This window comes from Thermothelomyces heterothallicus (genome assembly GCF_042370625.1).
Source record: "Thermothelomyces heterothallicus CBS 202.75 unplaced genomic scaffold P884_scaffold_22, whole genome shotgun sequence".
NCBI lineage: Eukaryota > Fungi > Ascomycota > Sordariomycetes > Sordariales > Chaetomiaceae > Thermothelomyces > Thermothelomyces heterothallicus.
The window spans coordinates 468338-493583 of NW_027192583.1; the positions used below are offsets into that span (position 1 = coordinate 468338).

General features: G+C 56.4%; 10 protein-coding genes across 10 annotated transcripts; 4 read left to right on the forward strand and 6 right to left on the reverse strand.

The window, feature by feature from the left end:
- Nucleotides 1-1235: 1235 nt before the first annotated feature.
- On the forward strand, nucleotides 1236-3869 carry P884DRAFT_271784 (glycoside hydrolase superfamily; the record flags this gene model as incomplete). The annotated part of the gene is made up of 7 exons (XM_069442468.1): nucleotides 1236-1580; nucleotides 1611-1853; nucleotides 1948-2031; nucleotides 2123-2675; nucleotides 2881-3275; nucleotides 3319-3720; nucleotides 3750-3869. The coding sequence occupies 7 exons, from the start codon at nucleotides 1236-1238 to the stop codon at nucleotides 3867-3869; spliced, it is 2142 nt and encodes a 713-aa protein (XP_069295404.1).
- Nucleotides 3870-4475: 606 nt separating this feature from the next.
- Nucleotides 4476-7757, forward strand: P884DRAFT_293902 (uncharacterized protein; the record flags this gene model as incomplete). Its single annotated transcript, XM_069444245.1, has 6 exons — nucleotides 4476-4529; nucleotides 4595-4708; nucleotides 4777-5022; nucleotides 5059-5354; nucleotides 6151-7303; nucleotides 7350-7757. 6 exons carry the CDS (start codon nucleotides 4476-4478, stop codon nucleotides 7737-7739), a joined length of 2253 nt encoding a protein of 750 aa, XP_069295405.1. The 3' UTR covers nucleotides 7740-7757.
- Nucleotides 7758-7759: 2 nt separating this feature from the next.
- P884DRAFT_228873 (uncharacterized protein) lies at nucleotides 7760-9312 on the reverse strand. Its single transcript, XM_069439734.1, has 3 exons — nucleotides 8638-9312; nucleotides 8217-8548; nucleotides 7760-8158 (listed from the first exon to the last, which is right to left on the reverse strand). The coding sequence occupies exons 1-3, from the start codon at nucleotides 9031-9033 to the stop codon at nucleotides 8053-8055; spliced, it is 834 nt and encodes a 277-aa protein (XP_069295406.1). The 5' UTR covers nucleotides 9034-9312; the 3' UTR covers nucleotides 7760-8052.
- Nucleotides 9313-9898: 586 nt separating this feature from the next.
- P884DRAFT_179882 (uncharacterized protein) lies at nucleotides 9899-10786 on the reverse strand (the record flags this gene model as incomplete). Its single annotated transcript, XM_069437332.1, has 4 exons — nucleotides 9899-10029; nucleotides 10105-10192; nucleotides 10262-10388; nucleotides 10461-10786. Coding segments are annotated over 4 exons (672 nt in total), but the record flags the coding sequence as incomplete, so codon positions are not given.
- A 943-nt stretch (nucleotides 10787-11729) lies between these two features.
- P884DRAFT_206911 (uncharacterized protein) lies at nucleotides 11730-12870 on the reverse strand (the record flags this gene model as incomplete). Its single annotated transcript, XM_069438752.1, has 3 exons — nucleotides 11730-11905; nucleotides 11959-12608; nucleotides 12683-12870. The coding sequence occupies 3 exons, from the start codon at nucleotides 12868-12870 to the stop codon at nucleotides 11730-11732; spliced, it is 1014 nt and encodes a 337-aa protein (XP_069295408.1).
- A 951-nt stretch (nucleotides 12871-13821) lies between these two features.
- P884DRAFT_207085 (pyridine nucleotide-disulfide oxidoreductase-like protein) lies at nucleotides 13822-15930 on the forward strand (the record flags this gene model as incomplete). The annotated part of the gene is made up of 3 exons (XM_069438764.1): nucleotides 13822-14774; nucleotides 14843-15157; nucleotides 15231-15930. The coding sequence occupies 3 exons, from the start codon at nucleotides 13822-13824 to the stop codon at nucleotides 15928-15930; spliced, it is 1968 nt and encodes a 655-aa protein (XP_069295409.1).
- A 603-nt stretch (nucleotides 15931-16533) lies between these two features.
- P884DRAFT_228880 (uncharacterized protein) lies at nucleotides 16534-18447 on the forward strand (the record flags this gene model as incomplete). The annotated part of the gene is made up of 5 exons (XM_069439735.1): nucleotides 16534-17249; nucleotides 17566-17926; nucleotides 17984-18013; nucleotides 18079-18164; nucleotides 18228-18447. 5 exons carry the CDS (start codon nucleotides 16534-16536, stop codon nucleotides 18391-18393), a joined length of 1359 nt encoding a protein of 452 aa, XP_069295410.1. The 3' UTR covers nucleotides 18394-18447.
- A 193-nt stretch (nucleotides 18448-18640) lies between these two features.
- P884DRAFT_301920 (guanyl-specific ribonuclease) lies at nucleotides 18641-19256 on the reverse strand (the record flags this gene model as incomplete). Its single annotated transcript, XM_069444899.1, has 3 exons — nucleotides 18641-18855; nucleotides 18998-19187; nucleotides 19248-19256. The coding sequence occupies 3 exons, from the start codon at nucleotides 19254-19256 to the stop codon at nucleotides 18641-18643; spliced, it is 414 nt and encodes a 137-aa protein (XP_069295411.1).
- Nucleotides 19257-20085: 829 nt separating this feature from the next.
- P884DRAFT_262808 (uncharacterized protein) lies at nucleotides 20086-21335 on the reverse strand. The gene is made up of 2 exons (XM_069441693.1): nucleotides 20323-21335; nucleotides 20086-20246 (listed from the first exon to the last, which is right to left on the reverse strand). Exon 1 carries the CDS (start codon nucleotides 21112-21114, stop codon nucleotides 20428-20430), a length of 687 nt encoding a protein of 228 aa, XP_069295412.1. The 5' UTR covers nucleotides 21115-21335; the 3' UTR covers nucleotides 20086-20246; nucleotides 20323-20427.
- Nucleotides 21336-21735: 400 nt separating this feature from the next.
- P884DRAFT_293908 (glycoside hydrolase family 61 protein) lies at nucleotides 21736-23062 on the reverse strand. The gene is made up of 3 exons (XM_069444246.1): nucleotides 22350-23062; nucleotides 22189-22247; nucleotides 21736-22089 (listed from the first exon to the last, which is right to left on the reverse strand). The coding sequence occupies exons 1-3, from the start codon at nucleotides 22915-22917 to the stop codon at nucleotides 22003-22005; spliced, it is 714 nt and encodes a 237-aa protein (XP_069295413.1). The 5' UTR covers nucleotides 22918-23062; the 3' UTR covers nucleotides 21736-22002.
- Between the last annotated feature and the right edge of the window lie 2184 nt (nucleotides 23063-25246).

Below are 25246 nucleotides of genomic sequence, written 5' to 3' on the forward strand. Positions count from 1 at the left end.
AAGTATTAGTATATTAATTATTAAGAAGATTCTATACTTCTAAGAGACTCTAGGTTATATATTATTATTAATTAGGATCTCGGCTATCGTAATAAGGGAACTAAGCTCTAGAAGTAGCTTTCCTAGACCATTAGTAACCTTGACTTTTATCCTCTTATACACTGCCTAGACTAGTAAAATATATATACTAATAGCGTTAAGAAAGGTATATAGTCCTTATATACCCTATACTTCTAGGATATTATATTAGATAGCTCGCTAGAAGGCGACATTAAAGTTATATATCTAGTACTATAGATTAACTCCTAAACGCTTAGCTATATTAAGACTAGCTATATATTACACTATAACTATTATATAAAGTATCGCGATAGATGGTATAAGTATAGAGCAAAGCGCCTAGATAATCCCCCTAATAAGGTTAATATCCTTCTTCCTATACGCTTTTATAGCTTTATAGAGTTTAGAATCTATAGTATATACTAGCTAGCATTATAGCTATCCTAACCACTTACTAATATCTATAATATATATAATATTCTTATAGAAGGAGTCTTCTAATTATATAAATTTAGCTATAATAGCTTCTTCTAAAGGTATTAGATTACTAGATATCAAGGGTAATAATCCTCCTCCCTAGAGTTACTCCTATAACGCCTAGATAAGGTTATTCCTAGCTTGCTCACAAGTTAGGCGCTCTAGAACTTGCAGATCTAGCTCGCGGTTGCTATTAGGGTCGACGAAGTCCTATATACTGGCGAATTTAGCCTATGACTATAGTTTAATATACCACAAGTTCTAGGAACTAGGCCCTATAAGGTATATAGAAGTCTTGACTAGGATCTTAGACATGGTAGACAGATGTATCGTCGAATACGTATAGAAGTAGGGTAAGAGAGTTCGTAATAGAGGAAGAAGCTACTACTAATATTGAAGATACGTCGGCAGAGGAGTAGTCAAGGCGCCGGGCTTATAACTGCCGAACGTAGTAATAAGCTTCCGGGAGCATTGAAAGCAGTCTGTAGTAGGTGGCTGTACGAAGGAAAAGAGTGCCTTATTGAAACTATCTACAAAGGAGACAAAACGACTGATATTTATAGACAAAGGAACTGGCCAATGCGTTGGCGACGACGCCTTATACGCTGTGGCACGTATGTGGCTAATACTCTTAGAAGCTCTACAGCTTCTGACACATCGTCATCGGGGGCGACCGCCTGTTCTTGTTTGGAGGAGAGATGCATCCCTCCCGGCTGCCGGTTCCCGACCTGTGGGAGGACATTCTGCAGAAGATCAAGGCCATGGGACTGAGAATGGTGTCCATGAACATACACTGGGCCTTCCATCCGCCGGCTCCGGGCAGGGTAGACCAAAACACCGGCCCCCACAACATCACCCGCTTCCTCGAGATGGCCCGGGAAGTGGGCTTGTACGTGTTGGTCCGGCCCGGGCCCTACATCAACGGGGAGCTGAATGCCGCCGGGTTGGCGCCGTGGGCGACGACGGGCGAGCACGGGTCACTGCGGCTGAACGACTCGGCGTTCACGGAGGCATGGACGCCGTACCAGGACGGCATAGCCCAGGTCGCGCGGCCGTTCTAGCTCACCGAGGAGGGGACCGTCATCATGTACCGGATCAAGAACGAGTACGGGAACCAGTGGCTGGACGCAACGGCCAAGGTGCCCAACCCTGAGCCCGTCTCCTATATGGAGGAGCTGGAGGACAACGCGAGGAGGAATGGCATCGTCGTGCCCCTCATCCACAACTCGCCGAACCTGAACTCGCCCGTTTGGTCCCAGGACTACGTCACGGTCGGTGCCGGCGGCGACGTCGATATCTACGGGGTAGACAACTACGTGAGTACAACCACACGATGACACCCTCGTGGCCATCCACAACGGAATGAAACAAGAAAACCGCTAACCACGGGGAACTTTCCCCTCCCCGCAGCCGCAATGCTGGTCCTGCGTCCTCGAGGAGTGCGGCAACGTAACCCCCTGGGCGGTTTCTGACTACTTTGGCCACTTCGAGAAGGTCTCTCCCAGGCAGCCGTGTCTCATGCCCGAGTTCCATTCCAGGGAGGCTCCTTGCAGCCCCCGGCCGGCCCGGTAACAACGTCGCCCAGAAGATCAGCATCCCCAACCTGTACATGATCTACGGCGGCACCAACTGGGGCTGGCTAGCGGCGCCGTTCATCGGGAGCAGCTACGACTACGGGGCTGCCATTTCCGAGGACCGGAGCATCGACGACAAGTTTTACGAGATCAAGAACCTCGGATTGTTCACCAGGGCCGCCAACGAGCTGGCCTTGACCGAGCGGGCGGGGACGGGGCTCGTGTACACGAAAAACACCAACCTGTTCACGACCGAGCTCCGGAACCCGGAGATCGGGGCGAGGGTCTACGTCATCCGCCATAACAACACGGCCTCGGATTCGGAGGAGTGGTTCATCCTGCAGGTCAAGATCAGCATTGGCGAGTTCTACGTGCCCAAGATGCCGAGCGCTGTCGTGCTGAGCGGACACGAGGGCAAGGCCCTGGTTGCCGACTTTCACTCTGGCAATCACACGCTGTACTACGCGACCGCCGAGGTCCTCACGTATTCCATCATCGACGACAGCAAGGCGGTGCTGGTCCTGTGGACGCCCAGTGGCCGATCGGGCGAGTTCTTCCTCCGGGGTGCCAAGAAAGGGAGAATCTCCTAGGTCCGTCGGCGACCTTGGTCACGCAGGAAGAGGGTATAATTGTCGCATACACCCAAAAGGGGGAGAGGGCCATTCTCAAGTTCGACAACGGGGTGACGGTAGTGCTCGTAGACAAGGCAGCTGCCTACAAGACCTGGGTCCCGGCGCTGACCAAGGATCCTAAAGTTCCCGTGGACCAGACTGGAAAGTCCACGACGGCCTCCCGGAGCGCTTCCACAACTACACCGACACGGGCCCGGCGTGGATCCTGGCCAACGCCAGCACGACCCCAAACCCGGTCGCCGGCCCGGACACCGCCACCACTTCATCTTCTTCCTCATCGCTGTCTAGCAGCGGAGATGACAACACGCGGCCGCCTCGCCCGACGGGCGTGTTCCTCAACGTAAGGGGCCACGGTGCACGGGTGTTCGGCGTACCTCAACGGGGGGTTCCTGGGCTCGTGGCTGGGACGGACGGACGCGGCGGCGGCGGCCGCCGCCGCCGCTCGGCCTTGCGGGAGGGCGAGAACGTGCTGCTCGTGGTGCACGACGACACGGGCCACGACCAGCTGGAGGCGGCGGCCAACCCGCGCGGGGTGCTCAACGCCACGCTGCTGGGGGGGTGGTGCCGCCTCCTAGGGAGGAGGAGGGGGAGGGGGAGGGGGAGGGGGAGGGGGAGGAGGAGGCACCGGGTTCTCCGCGTGGAAGGTCGCCGGCACGGCGGGCGGCTCGGCAGCCCCGGACCGGGCCGGGCTGGACCGGGTGCTGCGGACGCGCTACAACGAGGGCGGGCTGGCGGCGGAGCGACTGGGCTGGCACCAGCGCGGGATCGACGACTCGGCTTGGGAGACGGCCGAGGGCCCGACGGTCGGGTTCGAGGGCCCCGGCGTGCCCTTCTTCCGCGGGTGGTTGCCGCTGGACGTGCCGCGTGGGATCGAGCTGTCCCTCGCGCTCCGCTTCAAGCCGGCCGAGGAGGACGTCGAGAGGGGGAACGCTGGGGTCCAGGGTTCTCCTCTTCGTCAACGGCTGGCAGTACGGGAGGTAGGTATTACCCCTCCATCGCGTCCGAGGATACATTCCCCGTCCCGCCCGGGGTGCTGGACTACAGCGGCGACAATCTGATCGGCTTGGCCGTCTGGTCGCTGCAGGAGGAGGGAGCGCGGGTTGATCTCGACGTTGTGGTCGGGTAATATGCGGCGGACTCGTCACTGGACGTGAAATTCGACGGCAGCTATCTGCGGCGGGGATGGGATCCGGTGAGGCTCGAGTATGCGTGAAGGAAGGGAGCTTCAATGGTTGTAATTAGAGGAGGCTTTCCTCGTGTGACTGCGTACCAAGTCATTGTCTCCCGAGGCACAGGAATTATTTTTTTTATTTTTATTTTTTTTTTACTTTTTTTGGCAATTTGAGAAAAAAGTGCACGTGGCCATTTAATTAAATGCTTTGAGCAACCGGAGGCGGAAGGAGCAAACTGTCGAAAGCAAAAGCGACGCCGCAATTGCCCGCCAGCAATTGCACCTTAAGTATGGGTATTCTGACACAAACAGATCGAAAGGCCGTTCCTACAACTAATTACCAAGTCGTCCGAGAATGGAGAGGTCAAAAAACGCGAAGCGGAAAAAAATATGTGAATCATTTCTGCTCAGCCGATTAAAGCCCTACCCTCTCTCTCCCCTTGGCTCTTTCAATCATGCCTTGGATCTTTGGGCTGTGTTCTGAGGCGCGATCCGCTCAACACCTTCCGATGACCTCCGGCAATATTGTTCTTCACGACATTATCATAGCCGCCCACAACCATGGCTTGCTCCACGTTTGTCTTCTCTCTCTTTTCCGTAGCGGCATCATTGCAAGTGAGCACCTTTGCTCAAACAAGTTCAGCTCCCGGCATTCGCTCGCTTGCAGACCCTGACCTCAGGAGGCCGCATTCGCCGCAACCATCAGCTCAAGGACTCCACCTGACCTCATCCGCTGGGAAGGTCCCGTCTTCCCCGCCGAGCCACACCGTACCCTCTACGTTAAGGACGTCGACGTAAGGCTTCTTCGGTTATGGAATTTAAACCTCGTCACGGGCTGGGTTGTTGACGTCTCTTTCCCCAGGATCTCTGGAACAAGTTCCTTGAAACAAACAGCAACTGGGTCGCCGAGATGCCCGATCCGGATGAGACCATGAAGCATTTCGGCGCCAGAACTTGCGACGCCGATAGCGGCTTAGCCACCGGCAACTCAGACGAGGCCACGAGTCTTCTGACCCAGCTGCCCGCTCTCAACGAACACTGGACCCTCGGGGCCAACATGTGCCACCGCATCGGTTGCAGTGAGAGCACGGGCCTATACTGGTGCAATGTGAGTCTCTCCCTTCTTACACAGTGCCTTGGGAAGGTAAGGGTGGACGCCTGTGTGTATGCTGATCTTGGTTTCGTAGGGAATAGGACAATGCCTGGGGCGTTCGAGTGTCTGCCAAGTCTCTCTCTCTACCTCCATGGCTCCCATATCCGGGATATGTGCTGCCACGGAAGCGACGGCAGTCTCTATTCGGGCGACCACATGTCCGACGTCGAAGCCTTCCCTGACAGCGACCGCGAGGCTGCACACACCCGCATCTTGGCGGGATATGGCCGCTTCTCTGATCCCGCAAATGTCGACCCTTTGATTTACCGCTTTACGTGGAAGCTAGGGTGCTGCCGCGCTTAGTAATTAGCAGAAGGCGAGTAAGAGTTTACAACAGATTAATGAAACGTTTTGTGCGGCTGGATCCATTTCTTCGGCCTTTGTTGTTGCAGTGGCGTTCTTTCCTCTTCGTTTTCTTTCCCGGTCTCGTTTGTTGACTTTCTCCTCGGCTGTGTGCCAATGTGCCTGCTGTCAACCTGTTTAGCTTAATTGCCATCCCGACTTAAGTGTTGGTCCTCTTTGCATGTAGTCACACGGCATGCGATCTCTAGTGAAGAACGACAGGGACAGCAGGCCCGCTGTTTGGATACTTCAGAGAAAGTCGTGTGGCGCGATAATTAAGAGAGAGCGGCAAGACGGCAACACATTCGATTTCCGACATTCTTTCCAATCTGATTCAGGATTTGCCTCTTCCTCTTCAACTTAAACCAAGAGCCGTCCGCGAAGGACCGACATTGCATAGGCATACGCGCGGAGTCGCATGGTCTGCAACATTGTCCCGGAGATTGGCCAACCATCGTAACAAGGTTGGCTAATTGGGGTAATAGTAACAAATCTTGTGAGGGGGAACCCGGCAGACGAAGTCAATAACCGGCTAAGATTTCGCGTCTTGGTTGTAACACCCTTATTATGCACCACGGCCACGTCTTAGAGAAAAGCGAGAGGAAGAGATAGTTGTCTAATTACCGTTAACATGATATCCGAGAAACCTCCTTTTTCTTCTTCGCCACACACACAAACACACACACACAAAAAAAAAAAAAACAAAAAAACAAAAAAAACCAGCAACCCCCAATAATACAGTATGATGGCCGACTCTGCCATCAGCAAGCGCCGCATCCTCACCGAGAGGCGGGTCGTGTTCATCTGCTTTCTCGTCGCGCTCGGCCAGTTTCAGTACGGCTACGACTCGGCCGCCGTCGCCGGCTTCCAGAGCATGCCGGGCTTTCTCGCCGTCCACGGCTACGCCGACCCGGCCAACCCCATCGGTTTCAACATCCGCACAGACGTCCAGCGGCTGATCCAGTCGCTCATGAACGTCGGCGGCTTCCTCGCCGCCGTCGCCATCTACGCGGCCCACACCCGGGTCTCGAGGAGGGCCGGGCTGTGGGCGGGCTGCGCTTTCGCGTTCGTGTCCATCTCGCTGCAGCTGGGGCTGCGCAGCCTGGCCGGCCTGTACGCGGGGCGGCTGCTGCTGGGCGTGTCCAACGGGCTGCTGGTGCCCTACTGCCTCACGTACATGGCCTCGTCGGCGCCGTCGCTGCTGAGGGGCCCCGTCGTGGGTATGAGCACCTTCCAGACGTCGCTCGGCGCCCTGCTCGGGATCGTCGTCGACAACTACTGCCAGCCCTACGGCGGCGCCGTCTCGTGGATGATCCCGCTCGCCGTCATCTACGCCGTGCCCGCCTTCCTGACCGTCCTGCTGCTGTTCCTGCCGGACACGCCCCGCTTCTACGTCGCGCAGGGCCGGGACGAGCAGGCGATGAGGGCCATCCGCAGGCTGAGGGGCGTCCGGGACCAGGCGCGCCTCCGCGCCGAGGTGGAGGACATCCGGAGCGCCTACCTGATGGAGCGGGAGATCCACGCGGGAGTGCACCTGAGCGACATGTTCAAGGGCCCGGATCTCCGCCGCACACTGCTCAGCTACGGGGCCAACGTGGCCGGCATCGCGACGGGCGTCACCTTCATGTCCGGCTTCTCGGTCTACCTGTTCGTGCAGGCGCGGGTGGGCTCGCCGTTCGACTGGGTCATGATATCCCTCGCGATCGCGCTGACGGGAAAACATGCTGGCGTTCCCGGCGATGCGCTGCTTTGGGCGGCGCGAGCTGCTGGTGGTCGCCTCGCTCGTCTCGTCGGCCGTGATGTCCGGCATGGCCGTCGTCTACACCGTCTCGGGCGGGCACTCGCCGGGCGCGAGCAAGGCGCTCGTCGCGCTCAGCATCGTCTACACGTGGGTGTAAGGCATCGGCCAGGGCCCGGTCCTGTGGGCGCTCGGGACCGAGATCCCCTCGCAACGGCTGCGCTCGCAGACGGTCGGCACCGCGTCGGGCCTAAACTTCGTCGCCGCCTGGCTGGTGTCCTTCTTCACGCCCTACTTCATTAACCCCGACCGGCTGGGGTGGGGCCCAGAGTACGGGTACATCTGGGGTGGAAGCAATCTCGTCGTCGCGCTGTGGGCGTTCTTCTTCGTTCTCGAGACCAAGGGCAGAAGTCTGGAGCAGCTGGATGAGCTCTTCGAGAAGGGAGCGGCCGCTAGGAAGTTTTCTTCATTCACTCTGGAGCGGCAACTGGTCGACGACTATTCCGGGGAGACGGTTCGGAAGAGGAACGACGGCATCAAGGACGAGAAAGTTGGCGTCGTTCAGTTGCTGGAAAATCAAGAGAAGAGGTGAGACAGCAGCATAAAAGAGAGCTGATATCGTTTTTAACCCCGTGGCTTGCGTTTTCTTTCCCACTGTGTTCTATGAACAAAACGACTTGATCCGAAAAGGTCAGCCAAAGTGTGTGTTTGCCTCGGGCCATAAATAGGTTTCCGGAAGGGAGTTGATCCGGTGCTGCAATCAAAGCTGTCGACAGAGAGTGTCCTCGTTCATATACTTATACCATATAATAATTCCCTGATTGTAATAGCACACAGAACATAATTAATGCAGATCATGGGCCGTCACCTCTACACGCCGAGGCTGCTGTTCCGCAATTCCCCACCTACTCCGTCCAAGGCTCATAGTCACTGAAGTATTGATCGTGGATCCTCCTCGCGTATTCCATAACGACGGGGAAGCTGCGGATGATTTCCTTTGTGGTCGGTGCCCTACGCCGCCGTCAGCAACCAACACTCCCTTAACTGGCCGATCTTTGGACAAACATACTGCTTGCAGCTCAGGGACGCGACGACAAACCCAAACACAGTGGCATCGGCCTCGGTAGGGGCAGCGCCGCCCAGCGCCCAGAAGGGGCCGTCCCTGCCGGCCTCTCGCGCCTTGTTACGCGACTGGAGCAGCATCGCATTGACGCTCTCCCAGGCCTCCAGCCGCAGCGCCTGGACCTCGTCGGCAGTGAAGCGGAGCACGCCCTGGCCGTGCAACGTGTTCTTGACGTTGCGGTACGCGAGCAGGCCGACGACGAACCGCACCGGGAAGGGCATGAAACCTAGCACGCTGTCTCGCATCGCGTAGTAGTTGTCGATCCAGCGCTCGCGCACCTGCCGTCCGTCAAGACCGGCTCCTCTCCGACATGGCACAGCAAAAAGTCGCGCAAAAAAGTCCGAGCTGGATGGAGTTATGAACGAACCTGGTAAAAGTACAGCTTGTCCTCCAGCAGCGCCCGCAGCGCCAAGTCACGGGCCCTCTCGGCCGGCGTCAGCGCCCCGTTCAGGTCCGGCAGGTAGCCCTCCTCGATGAGCCTGCGCGCGATGAGCGTCGAGTCGGCTAGCTGCTCGGGCCCCGAGCCGGTCGTGTTGTTATCGTTGTCGCCGCCGCCGCCCGAGCCGCCCGCCCTGTCGAAATCGAGGTATGGGAGCTTGCCGCGGGGCGCCTTGAAGATGGAGCCCGTCTCGACGCGGTACGGTAGGCCGCCAATACGCAGACGCGCCTCGAGTTTGTTGACGAAGGGCGAAGCGGTATAGCAGCCCCGGGAAGGGAACCCGCGGTAGAGGGTGAGCGAAGGGGTCGGCTTGGAATTCGCCATCCTTGCTGTCGTCGATGGTACTGTATTATATGATCGTTATTTTTTTTTTTGTTGCTATTGGTCTTTTCTTATGGGTGATGGCCTCTGTGTGCGTTTGCAGTTGAAAGGAGGGTCGCCCCTCGAGTCTTAAAACTCAAGAAAGTGACGGCTCAGTCCAGGGAACGCCCTTCAACTATGGTGAAGGTAGACATTACCGAGGGGGACTTCGTTGCAAGCGCGCAAGTTTGCGCCTCGTAGTAGAGATATGCAGCCACGCGGCATGGGTGGCATCATTCTTCCAGGCAGCAGCAGGTCTTTCTGAGAGACGGGACGGCAAGGGTGGGTCACACCGATGTGCAAGGCTATTTATTTATTAGGCTGCCAGCGCCCTCTGGTGCCGTTGCCGCCCCCAAAATGCTGCGAGAATCCTTCTCAGCACTAAACCCCGGCACTTGCATCCAGCTCCCCATCCTTTGGTTCTGGAATGGCGGATGCAATCCACCAAGTACAAGTAAGCGAAGGCTTGTTTCCTTTAGCGCCGGACGATACTCGCCGAAGTGAGTCATTGTCCGCTTCCCGCTGCTTCCTCGCTCGCAGCCGGCTGTTGGCCGAACCACGCCTGCTGCTGCTGCTGCTGCTGCTGCTGCTGGTACTGTGGATGCAGCAGTTGTTGCTCGTTCCCATACTGCCCATCACCCGGAGTCGCACTGTGTTGCACGGGCAGCTCGTACCGGTCATGCCAGGCCTCGGGAAGCTCCGAATGTTCGCCGCCGGCGCTCGGAAGCTCCGACACGTACTTGTAAGCTCCGTGGCCCATAATATATTGAGACGGCGGCGCGCCGGTGGGGGATGTTTCTTGCCACACGGGTGGTGCTGCAGGCCCCTCCTTTGTCCTTCGGTTCCGGATAAACAGAACAATCGCCAGTATGCCCAGGAGTACGCCCCCCAGCACCGCGCCGACGGCGATCCCGGCTGTTGCGCCCGTCGACAACCCGCTTCCTCCCCCCGACTGACCACCTTGGCCAGAAACCGTCGGGAGGGAATTGAATGAAGCGGAGTTGGTGTCGGTCGACTTCGGACCATCCTGGGCACTCGACGCCGATGTGGGCGGTCGGGTGGTTGAGGTTACAAGGTCCGACGACCGGAAATTCAGCTGGAACATGGGCGCCAAAAAGACCACCTCCTGCGTATATGTCTGCGCGGCAATCTCATTCGACCCGTCGTCCGTTATGGTTGTCGGGACGTCCACGAATGCCGGAAAGGTAGCCTGGGCGAGATCAGCCAGCTGTGATCCGGAACAGAAGCCGGTGGCAACTCTCAGCCCCGTCTCGACGGCGATGCAAGTGTTGCCGTTCTTGTTGGTGCACTTGAACCCCCTATGCCAGCCGGGTCAGCCACTGCTTTCTAAGGCCCGTCATGGCTCTGTCGGGGAAGGAAACATGACATACTCGGGACAGCACCCAACTGCCGTCTCTCCCGGGATCAAGGTGAACTCAATCTCCCACTCTGGTCTCCCGCCGTACTCGGCCGTGCAAGCGGTCGTGTAGCCGGATGGGCATACCAGCCCGGGAGAGTAGAAGCCCCATCCGACAAAAGGGTGCTGGGGCGGCTCGTTCGCCTTGACGGCCGGAGGCCAGCACATGGTATGATCCTCGGGCTGGCCCGACACGCATTGCTGACCTCTGAAGCCCTCGTCGCAGGTTGCGCAGTTCCGCACATGGACGGTGCAGCTATCTGGCATGGACCAGGCCGTCGTTAGCGGCCCAAGCAGCGTGCCGGTTCTACCTGTGAATTCGAGCGCCATTGCGCGTTCGAGAGGTCGCTGATTCTCGAGAACACGCAGTGTATTCCGTGAGATGCTTGGTCGTCCCTCCGTTGCGCGCCTATGTGCGAAAGGGACCGAGGCCTTGACAACCGTTGGGGGGCGGGCCTGCTTCCTTCTTCAACGAAAGTTTATTTCCGCCCATTGGCAAATTCAGCGTGGATGCACCCAAGCGGCGTAGTCCACGGCAAACCAGACTACACTGTAAAACTCTCGCGCTGTCGTGCCCCCCCCCCCCCCCCCAAAAAGCAGGGTTCACCAATCATTCCTCTTGCCTGGTCTGCAGCTGGCGAGAAGGAAATTAGCTGTCAGCGGGATGCCCAGCACTCCTGCCCCCAACTTGGACCCTGAGCTTGGCGATCAGGGAATCCAACATCTTTGCCGCCTCACATCATTCCTCCATGCCCCTCTTCCACAACAATCAAAACATACAGAGTACGGAGCAGTACTCTGGTATGTACAACTACCTAGGTACGGATCATGGGGTAATGAGAACCTTCCGTCGGCTTTGGTAAATGCTGCATCCCGCTCGCGCATCAGAACCGCACGCCGGAACGCGCCCCCTCGCCACTAGGGCGGGGCTGAAAGCGTTAACCGCCAGATAGCTCTAGTGCTCTACTAACTAAGTAATTAATTACACCTCTCACATACATACAGTTTGGGTCATATATGTTTCTGACCCAATTAATGTGGGCGCCTCGTGGAGTGTACGGACGTACTGCTGTGCCTTGGAAACACATGGTTATTACCGAGAATTTGGCTCAGATACTGCACCCCCTTTGAAATGCTTACTATGTAATTAGGGTTTCATCTCGATCGAGCTACACACCTAATCAAGCAGTCCCGTTGCCGTCCACGAATATCTTAGTGGCCATCGATTTCAGGTTATTAATTACTAGAACACAGCAATGGCGTTGGGCGGCGAGGCCACTAGGCCCGGGTGGTTCAAGGGAGCCGAGGTCAAGAGGAAGCTGTACCTGCCCGTCTTCTTGGCGTACTCGCTCAGCGCCTTGAGATCCCAGAGCTCCCCGATGGGCATGCCGAACCGGTTGAGGAACCACGGATGCAAGACTGCGGTGGTTAGCCTCCCAGCAGCGGTTCAGGGGCGAAGACAGGACACTAACCCAGGTCCGAGACTCCGCCCACAGTCCCATCCGGCTTCAGCGCGGGCACGGCCTCGAACGCATGGGAATCGCCGGCCACGGCCGCGAACCGGCGATTCCACGCCCAGCGGGCCGTCTCCACGGTCCCGTGCACGCCCGATAGGGTCCCGGCTCGGAACTTGGCCATGTCTTCCGGGGTCGGGGCCTCGAGGATCTCCGTGTAGCCGGTCCGGATGATGAGGATGTCGCCGTGCTTGAACTCGACCCCCTGGTACTTGGCTACCTTCTCGATGTCCTCGGTCGTGATGCGGTACCCGTCGAGGGGGTGGAACGGCGTCCCCGTGGTCTCCTCGTGGTACCGCTTCCAGTCAATGAGGACGCCGCGCCCCACGACGGCGCCGCGTGAGTGCCAGTGGTCGATGGTCGGCAGCGCGTTCTCGGCGGTCGACTGCGCCGACAGGGCCTCCTCTGTCGTCTTGACGCCGTTGTACGCCGTGCCGTTGGGCGTCACGTGGCAGAGGCTGTCCCACTGGCTGCTGAACTGCGTGTTGAATTCGAGCTCGTCATCCCACCCTTCAAAGGGCACGCCGAAAGTTTCTCCCAGGTAGAGCGGCCGGTGTACGGGCGGTTTGCGGCCCGGGAGCTGAAACTTGATGCCGTTCAGTGGCCAGCTGCCCTTTTGTCAGTCCTCTTCTCGCCTTCGTAGGATCCGATCGAGCAGGTAATTATTAGCCGACGAACGCACTTGAGAGAGATTGATACCCCGTCCTTGACCTCGGCGGCGGCGGCGGCTACAATCTGGGGCGTGAGGAAGTTCAAGGTACCAAACACGTCCTTCTTGCCGTCCTTGTCGAACAACCCCCAGGCACACCCTTGGGGCTGCCCTTCGACCTTGGGCAGGTCGTCAAAGTCTGGAACCGAGCTTGGATCCATGACGGAAGGCTTGGCCGCGCAGCAGTGCTAAACAGGAACACTAATTTAATCAGACCACTATTGTTAGAGAGTGTGTTGGGGGAGGTATTGGTGACTTGGTGTGGTGAAAGTCCAGAATGGATCGTGGAGCAGGCTGTTTTCTTTGCGTACTTGGCGTGAAGTTGACATGGAGAAGTCGTATTAATTAGGGACATTAAGACTCTATTAAGACGGCCTCCCTCCTGGGCGCCTTGGGATTATCCCGCCAAACTCCCCGATTTGTCTGTTCCCCAAGAGGACGACCCCGCTCGAGCACTTCCCTTTCATAATACCGTTGCCGTCTTATTATAATTACTATCCGACTCTGCCAAGACGAGTGACTGGCTGACCGGTAATTATGGAGAGATATTTGATCCGTCCGACCTGCCTAGCAGGGGGCATCTACCCTATTGTATGTACGGATTATTAGTGTGAGCAGAGAACAAGTTGTCAAATGTGAGAACTTGCCCCCTTTCTGCATGGGGCGGGGAACACACACAGACAACTTAATCGATCCACCGTGCTTCTTACCCCACCGTTGTTACATCCGCCACGATCCCATGGAACTGCACCGCATCGGGCTTGTCGTCCCCCGGACCTATTGGAAGAGAAAGCCGCGGGTGACTGGAGCACCCCGTGCAGTCGGTCCGTAGGATGTCTGAGACGGGGTGCGCGAGCAGAACCGAATACGACGCTCTTATTCGGTTTCGTTTTCTGAGTTCTGGACCTCTTGTGTCAATCTTCAAGTCCGTGCGTGCCGGTTCCATGTCCCGTGGCCCAACATTACCCAGCAGTGCTGGGGTCGAAACTTCGCGTCCGCATCAGACGGTTTCTGGGCCGTTTGCTCTTGGGGAAACTGTCCCATATAAGCCACTCGCCCATCCCTCTTTACCCAACACTGACTTGGCAGCGTCCCGAATGACCAGACCCGTAATGGCACCCTCAGCTGAAGGCGCCAGCGGCGCCCCGACCCCCGAAGATCTCAAGCTGCACCAGCTCTCTCAGAAATACACGGCCGAAGCAGCCAAGCGTTTCCGACCCGAGGGACTTGGCCAGTTCATCCGGCTCAAGGAGGTCGGGAATGAACGGTTCCGCGCCCTCGCAGAAGATCCTTGGGTTGATCATGCGGCGCTGAACGCGAAGGAGCCGGTCAAGGACGGCTCAAGGTATAAGTTCATCATTCTCGGCGCCGGGTACGGAGGTTTGCTCTATGCTGTCCGTCTGGTCGAAGCCGGGCTGGCGGGTGGGCCGGATGATATCCTCATGGTCGACGCCGCCGGCGGGTTTGGCGGCACGTGGTGGTGGAACCGATACCCCGGCCTGCACTGCGACATCGAGAGCTACAGTTACATGCCGTTGCTCGAGGAGACCGGGTACATGCCCAAGAGCAAGTACGCGGCGGGGCCGGAGCTGCTCGAGCACGCGTACCGCATCGCGACGCAGTGGAAGTTGCATGACAAGGCGCTGTTCCGGTCGAATGTCAAGACCATCAGGTGGGATGACGAATCTCGGTTGTGGAGTCTTGAGGTCACCGAGGGCCGTGGTCCCGCGCAGCAGAGCCGTGAGCTGAAGCTCCAGGCTCGGTATGTCTTGCTTGCCAGCGGCATCCTCACCAACCCCCAGATTCCCAAAATCCCAGGCCTCGAAACCTTTACCGGACCCGTTTTCCATACAGCGCGCTGGAATTACGACGTCACTGGCGGGAGTCCCACGGATGAAGCCCTTAACCGGCTCGAAGGTAAGCGTGTCGGCATCATCGGCACGGGCGCGACCGCGATTCAGGTAGTGCCCAAGCTCGCCAAGTACGCGAAGGAGTTGTACGTGTTCCAGCGCACGCCGTCTGGGGTGTGGTGGCGGGGCCAGCGCCCGACAGACCCGGCGGAGTGGTAAGCCGACCCTAGAGAGAGCTCTCTCATCTCGGTCGCATCAGGAAGTTGTTGACGTTCGCATCCAGGAAAACGAAAATTGCTAGGAAGAAGGGATGGCAGCGGGAGCGGATGCTGAACCTTGACTCGTACCTGACCGACGCCGCCGAAGAGGGCCAGGAGAACATGGTTGCAGACGGGTGGACCGAAATGCCCGCCTTTTCTGCCGTTATCGGCTCTCCAAGACATGGAATAGTCGAGCCTACGCCGGAGAAGATCGCCGAGCACCTCGGGCGGCTGTACAAGCTCGACCTGCCTCACGCCGAGGAGGTGCGGGCGCGGACGGACAGCATCGTCAAGGATCCGGAAACAGCTGCCAAGCTCAAGGCGTGGTACCCAACATGGTATGTCGTGCTCCTTCTCGGAGGATTTCCAGCTGTCGGGAAGGGAAGAGAAGAAAGGCTGATCGTATCCCAGGTGCAAGCGGCCAACATTTAGCGACGAATATCTTCAGACATTCAACCTTCCCAACGTGCATCTCGTCGACACGGATGGCAAGGGTGTAGATGCGGCCAACCCGAGCGGGCTGGTGGTCGCGGACAAGGAATATCCTCTCGACATCCTCGTCCTGAGCACCGGCTACGTGACGCCGAGCATCGGCGGAGGGAGCCCTGCAGTGCGCACCGGTGTTGACATCTACGGCCGCGGCGGTAAGTCGCTGGACGACAAGTGGCAGGCCCATGGTGCGGCGACCCTGCACGGCGTGTGTTCGAACGGGTTCCCTAACCTCTTCTTCACTCCCCTGTCCCAGTCGTCCCAGGCGGCCAACAACGCCTTCACCCTGGATGTTGGCACGGAGCATATCGTCCAGGTCATCAAGACAGCCGAGGACAGGGTCGGCGGGGATGCCCTTGTCGAAGTGACGAGCGAGGCCGAGGAGGCCTGGTCCTTCGAGATCATGAAGCATGCTGGCTGGTTTGCGAGCGTCACTGGCTGCACGCCGGGCTACATCACCTCCGAGGGCGAGGCTCTGCGGAAGTCGGAGGACCCGATGGAAATGGCAAAAAGGGCCAGGAGTGGGAACCTGTCCCGAGGGATGGCGTCGTACATGAAGTTGTTGCAGGAGTATCGGGCCGATGGGTCGCTCAAGGGATTCGATATTTCCTCGAGAGCTTGAGGGGCTCGGAGATGCGCCGAACTGCAGTTAATTTCAAGTGTCGAGCCATCACTATGCTGTTAAGCTTTATATAACCTTGGTCAGCGAATTAACTACCCCCTGACCTCTTCGCTTGTTGCGGTCGGTCGCCATGCTCAAATGGGTAAAATGTCGATCGAAGTGCTAAGTGATACGTATCTCTTTTCCACGGTGGCTTGAAAGCGGGAACCTTTAATTTTCTGGATGAACGATAAAGAGAGTAGTGATTTCAACCCATGTGTGGTCATTGAAAGTCTGCGAGATCGATTTGAAATCAGTGATAGATGGTGTTGCTGCTTAGAGCAACAGTGCCGGTTTTTGCAATGTAACTATGCATGCTCCGTACCATGAATACAGTACGAAAAACAGTACTTCTTTGAGCACAGCTCTGTGTGATCTGTTAGGTGGGGTCGAGCACTGCCGCCGGAGCAATCCTAAGCTTGCTCCTTCTGCCACCGGAAACAAAAACCATCGTTTATTACTCCCTCAACTTGCCTTAGCAATTCGCTCAATTATTCAAGTGCTACTGCAACCGGCCTGTCAGAATCTGGAAGGGACCGTTCGATCACTCTTCCGACCACGAGTATGAGCCGATCTACCCCCCGCAAGGCGCGGCACCGCCATCACGCGAGCAACAGCGGTCCCCGCCAAGTGGCCGCCTCGGACTACGAGTCCGACGCTGCGCAGTACATGGAGAACCGCGAATCGCTGCCGTCTTCGAACCCGCAGCCCGCCCGTGACAACACCGAGCTCAGTCTGCGGGTCCTGCGCCGCTATCAACCGAGCATCCGGTCGATCCTGTCCATCGCCGCCAACGCCGTGGCCTACAATTTCCTCGAGTCTACACAAGGGTGGGAGAAGCACGGCGCCGAAGGCACCATGTTCGTCTGCGAGCAGGAGCCGCTTGTCTTGCACACTGGCGAGGTGGTGCCTCGCGTGTGCGTCTTTGTGCTCAACCGCCGCAGCATGGAGAATCTGGAGATCGACCTCTTGAGAGTGACGGACTGCGAAGTGGTCGGGGAGCTGATCGTTTTCCGGCTGGAGGACGATGCCGCAGGGACCAATATCCAGGGGGAAGAGGGAGCAGCGGCTAAAAAGATCCTCGGACTCTGGATTCACGCCGACGAGACCAACACGCGGGAGGTGCACGCAAGCCTGATCCTGGGCGCCTGGCAGCAGGGCCGCCAAGCCCTAGAATCGTACCTCCAGGCCACGACGGCTACTGCACCGGGAAATGGCGCGTTTGTTCCAGATGTCCAGGCTTCTATGGCGCCCGGGGGCAGCTCCATTGCTGGCAAGCGGTTGAGCGTATCGGAGCTCTTTGGGAAGAAAATTGGCGCATGAGGGCACGGATTTTCTCTCTTGCCGTGTTGCTGCAACTAGCGGATATCGGGAACGGTGCCCGACAAACAGAGCGAGGTTTAACGCGCGCGGCGGCGCGACGCCGGGAGCTGACCCGCCGTTGGGTATCCAGGTTGTCTAGGACCCAAGGCTTTTGTTACAGTGGCAGCTCCCCAGCATTCATACTGTGTCGTGGGCACTGTTCTTTATTAACCTTGGGTGTCTGTCTCCTCTGACGTTCCCCGCCTTCGCATTTGCCGATGAAACAAGCAACAGCAATCGGGACAACATGCCAACTCACACAGACGGTGACGATGCCATCGCCTCCGCTGTGAAAAGACAGTTGATCCTTGTCTCGTCATTCCAAAGATGGTTGGCTCGAAACATCGGGGCCGACGGAGATCGCAATGACATCATCGCCAGGGTCCAAAAGCGGCTAGACAGCTACCGGCAGTGGCTTGATGCTGGACATGCGTTGGAGAGGCCATCTGAAGATTCTGAGCCCTGGACCATGAGCGTTCAGGTTGCCTCTGGGAGTGACGATTCGGAGCAGGTGGTAGTGGTCACTGGGCCAGGATCGGGTGATCCTATTCGAATTATCGCAAAGGATGACTCGGAGCTCAAGTACCTAATCAGCGTATGTAGATTGCAGCGCCGAATGGAATCAAGAATGCTAAATGCTGACCTAGCATAGGACAGCTACCTAGGGCACATGACGAAAATCGTACGCAGCCCGCCTAAGGTCCTTTTGACGAGCAGCAGTCCTAACGAGCTATCTACGGTTCTTAGTGCCACGCCTTTGCCAAAGCGCAGGATACCTTGCGAACACTACTTCGCACCGTCAGGGAATTAGATGAAGAAACATCCCATCTAAGGTACCTTACCCACCAAAAACAGCGTGGTGTTCCCCCGGGGCCTTGTTAACGGTTTTTCATCAGCCAACCAGCGGAAATTACTGTCCGAACATATATTCGCAGTCTCCAAGAGTACAACGACATCAAGGATATTGGACAACAGCTTGTCGGCCTCATCGCTGAGAACCGGGGTGTCCCAGTTCGGTCCCTCTACGAAGCGGGCGAGTTTGGCCTCAGCTTTCCACAGTAGCTTTCCACAGTAGGGCTGCGTCTTTCCGACCCGAATCCTCGGACTTGGGAAGCTCTGAACAATGGCATTTTGGTATTCTGTACAGTAACGACCTGTTTCTGCGGCAAACGAAGAACTCCGGGTGCGATTTTCGCTAATTAATCCCTCGCTGGACCCCCTCAGCGAGGTGACCTCAGAGACTGCCAAATCCGCCGCACGACTCCTTCTCCAATCGCTCGAGTCATTGCAATCCGTGCAACAACCCCATTCAGTTCTTCTCGCAAGCAACAAAGTTGTTCCCGCTGGCACCGGTGTGCGTGATGAGGGCGTCAAAGTTCCCGCTGCCGTCGAAGATGACGCGATCCGGCCCGGGCGAGCCGCCGCTGTACACGCTGTGGCTCGACAGGATGGGGAACTCGTACCACGGCCCGGCAGTCGGGAAGTCGAATCCTTCGTAGTTGTTGTACCGGTGGGGGTAGCTGTCTGGGAATTCAAGTAGAGTCAGCGTTATTCTTGTGGCGTCTTTCACTCCTTACTATGTCCCATGTTACAAGAGCGCTTGCTGTCGCTCTTGGGTAACTAAGTAAAATCGAGGCGGCAGATGGTGGGTGAGGGATCAACTCACTGATGTCGTCGCCGGACTGCTGCAGCGAGTAGCCCTTGTTGAGGGCAGCGTTGATGTGGCTCTGGTCGTAGCACACGCTCCCGCATGTCCAGGCGCAGGCGCGGGCTTCGATGCGGCCTTCGGCCTCCACCGGGAATGGCGCGGCCGAAACGGTGAACGCCGACACGAGGGTCAGGAGGGCGGGGATGAGCTGAGACAGGAATGTCAGCCCAATCGAGGACTCAGGTGGGAAGCGAAGCGTGGTTCTTACGCGGACCATGTTTTTTCTCTTTCCGGCCGACTGTGAGAGGAGCAGCACAGGAGTTCTGGGGGTCTAGAGGAGCGCGAGTGTCGACGAATGTCGAGAGGTGGAAACGTTACTACTACTACTATTACTACTACGCTCGGAGGAACCTGAGATGAAGCTCAAATTTATAATTATGTGCTGTTTTACTTGGAAAAGCAGATCACGGGGTTGTATCCAGGAACGGAAGGTTCGATAACGTGCGGACTAGTCCATGTCGATCCCCTCAACCTCTTCAGACGACCCCATCTCGAATGTTACGGCACCGTTCTCGCTACTGATAGGCGTTCAAGTCCCACGGCGGCCATCCAACCCTATCAATTGATGCACATGTCTGTTGCTGCTACGCATGCCGTCCGCTAACCCTGAAATCTTACCGAATCTCGGGTTTTAGGCGGCGGAGGGGGGAACCCTTAATAATGGAACTTTGGCGCTGGCAAGCCCTCGGACCTGACTGTTTCACGTTCTGAACCACGGGGTCCTCCTGCCAGCACGAGCGAGGTTCTCGACACTGATTGGGCCGCAGTTCGCCTGTCTCCCGCGTGGGGCTCCCGTAGATCGGCATCGGCGCGTGCGGCACGGGCGGGGAGTTGATTTTGCCTTCCGAACCGGGAAGCTCAAATGGCTACACTACGGAGTACAACTAGTTAGTAGTGTGGTGTAGGAGGGGTCGCTGTCGGGTTGCGACCTGGGCCTGGCCGGCGTGGGCTGCTAGCTAGTTTCGCGCTATTAATATGGCTTCTGCTGTTAATTATTACACAGTAATTATCAGTTGGCGGACTCCGACAACGGCCTCGCCCGATCTCTTCTTCCCTGACATCCCGCGCCCTTCGACAACTTATCGCATTGAGACAGAGAGAGTGTGTGTGCGACCCGAGTCACTTAGGTACTTAATTACTTGCCTTAGGGCGAAAGCCGGTCTTTCTCATCGGATTATGAATCTAGTCCGAGGGAGGAGTTCTGCATGTATGTATGTACATTTTTATTGGCCAAGGGAACTAATATTAATTAACTAACTGAATACTACGATAATACCTGAAAGGTTTGTCTGTGCTCACCCAAATCTTCTTGTCGCCGTTTTCCTTCGTCGCAGTCTTCTCATGACACCTAACTAGTTCCGAGTCGGGGAAACGCTTACCTGATGGTGCTAGTGAGGCGGGCTCTGGTCCCGGCGGTCGAGTGAGACGTTGATAGTGGCCACCGAAACAAAGTTCTGAATGAGAACGGGTGGTGGCGGTGAGCAGACCTGGGATGGAAACTGGTGATGACAAACACAGGCCGGGATAATATGCTGCGGAAGGTCGGCGTTGACTCCTTGGAACGCTCCCGCGTCGGTGGGCAGCAGTAGTTGCTGCTGGTTGGCGAGCTGCCAGGGCTGACTGCTGTCGCACTCGCGGACCCGGTCGAACCGGTCGTGTCGGAAGGCATGGCCCATGTCAGACTGGTCGAATCCAGGGTAGGCGAACCGTCCATCCCGGGGCTGCAACTCGCTCAAGAGCATGTTCGGGTTCTGCCTCTCGGCCGAAAAGCAGTTAGCCCCATCAGATTCTGGTAGACTCTGGAGACTGCAAGCGTCGTGGGGCGTTTGCTCTTGCGATGTGGCCTGGAACATATGCAAGGGGAGAGGGTTGTCTAGATGGCCAGCGTTTGCGTCTTCAATACCCGTGACTTGGTCGTCGTCCAAGAACCAGGCTTCCACATCAAGTCCGAGTTCATCAACACTGGCGTCGGCCATGTCCAGATACTCGCTAGTCTCCGGGCAGAAGAAGTTGACGGGCTCCTGCTGGCTAGGCTCGGTGAAGGCATCAAAGGGGTCGACAGAGTAGATAGACATGCCCACCTCGTCCTGGAGCAAGCAATAAGCTTCGCCGGAGCCGTCTCCCAAGCAATCGGCAGTGATCTCCTCGGCCACAGCGGGGCCATTAGTTACTAACAGGCAGTCTTCTTCAAGGAAGTCTGTCTCCCGTGCCGTGACTGCAACAGCTGGGTCGGGTTCTGGTACGGCGATACTTGGGCATTCAGCATATTGCTCCCAAACTGGGGGATTGATCGTGGTGTCGTACGCGTCTTCTTCCATGCGTGGCGGCACAAGCTCGAGTGCCGTGGCGCGGACGGTTTCATACCTTGAAGATGGCCCCATCATATCCCACGCTCGCTCGGACGTTGTAGGGAAACGGAAGGGTAAGAAGGGGAAATCGATCAAGGTATTAATAACGGGTTCACGCCAATAACAAGAATGTTGCAAATATGCTAATCTTGGGATTAATACGATCTGGTCATCATGTTGGCTTGGGAGCGGGAGGCGATCATTTGAGCTGGCTATTTGTACCCTGTGCGGGCTCGGACTTGCTGGGTCAAAGAAGGAAAAGAGCATGTGTTGATGCAAGACCAGCGATGCTTCGGCGCTTTGTTGTGACAGACTCGACAATGGCATTGTCCGACTCGGCAGTTTCGAGTTCATGATGATCGTGGTTAACCCAAACAATGAGACCAAGTTCGAAAGCAAAAAGCCCTTGGTCACTAACCATGTGTCACAAAGAGTCCGACCATGCGGCTTCGGGTGGGTTGGCGAGGTGACCAAGATGGTCCACAAGAAGGAAGATTGTTGAGATTCTCGCGTATGTACAGTACAACAAACAGGAAGTACCGTAGGCAAGAGAGATACCACGATGATGAGCCAAGAACACGTCTACCCAACGGCCATCCATGGGCCACAGACGCTTTAGCAGGTGAAGACGCTGGGGCCGGGAATCTGGTAGCTGGTGACGGGGGGCCAGTAGATGTTGATCGTGACTCCGGGGTCGGTACCCTGTCGATCACGACCGCGTTAGTAATGTTGTAATTAATCATTACACAGGGGCGGTAATTAATTCGGGAAACAGCAACATATATTAAACAACGTATGTACCTTGTAAGCGCCCGGGAAGCTGACGGTGGACGGCGTCTTGCTGCCGGTGCCGCCGACGACTGGAGAACAAGAAGTATCAATGTTAGCCATCCCATCTGCCCCGCCGCTTATTTTTTTCTTTGTTTTCTTTTTCTTTTTTTTTTTTCTCTGGACAAACGTACTGTTGAGCTGGGCGCACTCCATGTAGAACTGGGCGCCGGGGTAGTTGGAAGCTCCGTGCAGGGCAAGCATCTCGGCGCGGAGGAGGTACTGGCCGGGGGCGATGCACTCGGGGATCTTGATGTTGTGGCGGCCCTGGCCGTTGATGACGCGCTCGGTGCCCCAGACGCCGTTGGTAAGGCCGTCCTCCTGGATCTTGAACCAGCCGCCGCCGACGCCCGAGTCGGTGGTGGCGTTGTCGACCCTCTTGAGGTAGGCCATGGTCGGGCCCTTGTGGCTGCTGTCCATGACGTCGTTGGGGGCCGAGCCGGTGGTGCTCAGCATGTACCGCCAGATGGCCGTCACCGTCTCGCCGGCCCGGACCGTGATGACCTTGTTGGTCGGCGTCGTCGGGTTGGGGGGCCCATTGCAGGCGATCGAGTTGGACGTCACGTCCTCGATCGGACCGTTGTACGACGGCACGCGGACACCCTGCCCGATGCCCTGGTTGACGCCGCCCACCTCGAGGGACGAGAAGATGGTGTGGGCGCTGGCGGCACCGGCCAGAATCAGGGGCGCGAGAACCTTCATGGCGGGCAAGAAAAGGAAAAAATAATAATACTGGTTGTTTATGGCAGCGGGGGCACCTTGGATGTCAGACGGAAGTAATAACGAACCAGAGGATGCTGTCCTGCTGAGGGTGGAAGCAAAGGACGAGTGACCGACACGGCTGCTGATATCTCTAGAGTTATATATACATATGTATATGTGTGTATGAGAGCATGCTAATCTTGTGTGGTCTGCTGCTACTCCGGATTTGCCGTTAATTATTTGCTTCTCAACATAGGGTAACCCCCCCTTTCTCCCTTCGCGCTCCGGCATTGCTTTCCGCCTGTCCTGCCCCGATCTAGAGCGCATGTTGGGCCGGAACTCTTCGTGAAGACGATTTCGGTGGCAAGTCAATGGCCAAGGCGGGCTCGAAGAGCGAGAAGCCGGGTTGACTGAGGGCGCGATGCAACATCTCGGCATCGAGTCCAGACCCTGCAGGGGTTGCCGACTCCCAAAACAGCCTTTGCCTGGTTGGCGGAGGCTTATGGTCCGGGGCCCGGGGCATTGTAGCAGAAGGCGGCCGGTCGCCCTACCGAAAATCCCTAGACTGGTAGAGCCAAGAATCTGGGCTGTCATCTGCAGTGTCTGGGCTGACCTTCTCTGTAGTTTTTTTGGTTGCCTCGAACTGGCAACCTCCCACTCAGAAGGTCTGCTGCCTGATACCCAAGACGGAGAATGTGGTCCCGCATGGCCGGCAACGACCATCCACCGTCACCATCAAGAGGGCCCAGATACCCGGTTACTGTCGTCTAAACTTGGATAACGAATAAGAATCCTGCTCGCGATGGGGCGCCTTCTCCTTCTCTTTCTACCACACGCGCACCAAGCTATTCTCCTATATTTTCATATCGCTCGGGCCTCTTCCCTCCCTTCCCCTCAAAATAAGGTCAGGCATTGATCTCGCGCAATAATTAGGTAAAAAGGGAAAAGATGGTAGAAAGGACCAGATTCCTGCTTTCCAGCTTCGGCTCTTTCTAACCTCTAATTAGCATTTGCTTCTTCTCTTGCACCTCCGCTCGCAAATAATTATCTCAAAAATGCCTTTTTTATTGGCCTTTTTTATTGATGACGACGAAAATTATGACGTGTCATTTTCATGCTCTTCGAAGGCTTCTCTCCTATCAATTGGTGGTGATTGGAATGATCACCTAATACTTGGCGCCTCTTAGACCTTGGGCAATGGAATGATCGATTTCAGGGGCTATTAGCCATTTGCTATGAGTTTGTGCGACGGCGACAGATGGCGAAACAAGAGCGAATATGATAAATACATACAACACTTAAACACCCTCTGTAATGACACTTGGGAGCTATCTAAGTATACGCCCTTGTCTGGCTCTGCAGCCTTGCAGTTTGTTGCTTCGCTCGCGTCTGCTATTGACGGGCTGCTCTCAACTTAACACTCGGAGGTCAGACCATTCTTATTCTTCCGTCAATTGATAATACCGGACACGAGAGCACTTTTGTCGTCTTATCAAATAACTATCCGCTCACCCCATCTCCACAGCACTCAAAAGAACCCCAAACAGAACCGCCCGGTGTGGATACAATTCATCGTGCCCTGCGTCAGACAACCAATATCTCTGCCATACGCGAGTCCATCATCACATCGAGGATCGCGAGGGACCATCTGCCCCGACACCATCGGCGGGGTTCGCCAGTTTCAATACGATTTAAGCCTTCCTAGCCATCTCCTCTAACCGATAGTGATTTTACCTATGCTATAATTAATACGGTGTTTATTAAACATGTCGCATAGTGGTTCACTCTTTTGTTGCTCCTTACAACAAGATGTCTAACGTCACACTTGTAGTGTGAGTAATACGTGCACCGCGCACAAAGAACTTTATTATTATTTTTTACCGCCGTTAGAGGGAATTAGACCTTTCTGCCCTTGTGTCTCGTTGCTTATTAGGTGGTGAACGCGACGGCCAAGGATTGCTGAGAAAAAGGTAATATATAATAACATTTCTTAGGCTGACAAGGGTTAACACATCAGAGGTAGTGTTGAGTAATGCGCCAGAAAGGAAAGTGAAAGAGCTGTGGTTGACAACTGTTGCCTTGCGCTGGCAATTGACACAGCATGCTATGAACGAAATCGGTGCGAAGGTGCCCAAGTTCTCAGCAGGTATGTATATAACGTTACAGTACGGATGGCAAACACTACAAAGCTGACCGCGCACGGGTGACGGAGAGTCGGTGTTTCAAGAACGGCGGAGCCCCACATTCCCCACGCGCGTGCTCCGGCCCGCTGACGGCATCGGCCTACCCATCCGCCATCGCGTATCGCACTTCGCTCAATCGGTTTGCA

Bases quoted from the DNA above. Each gene is read 5' to 3' on its own strand.
- P884DRAFT_228873 (XM_069439734.1), bottom strand. From the start codon at position 9,033: ATGGCGAATTCCAAGCCGACCCCTTCGCTCACCCTCTACCGCGGGTTC. The intron at 8,549-8,637 runs GTTCGTTCATAA...GACGGACGGCAG, and splicing joins ACAAGCTGTACTTTTACCAG to GTGCGCGAGCGCTGGATCGA. The intron at 8,159-8,216 runs GTATGTTTGTCC...ACGGCGGCGTAG, and splicing joins GCGTCCCTGAGCTGCAAGCA to GGCACCGACCACAAAGGAAA.
- P884DRAFT_262808 (XM_069441693.1), bottom strand. From the start codon at position 21,114: ATGTCTATCTACTCTGTCGACCCCTTTGATGCCTTCACCGAGCCTAGC.
- P884DRAFT_293908 (XM_069444246.1), bottom strand. From the start codon at position 22,917: ATGAAGGTTCTCGCGCCCCTGATTCTGGCCGGTGCCGCCAGCGCCCAC. The intron at 22,248-22,349 runs GTACGTTTGTCC...CTTGTTCTCCAG, and splicing joins GGAGTGCGCCCAGCTCAACA to TCGTCGGCGGCACCGGCAGC. The intron at 22,090-22,188 runs GTACATACGTTG...CGTGATCGACAG, and splicing joins GCTTCCCGGGCGCTTACAAG to GGTACCGACCCCGGAGTCAC.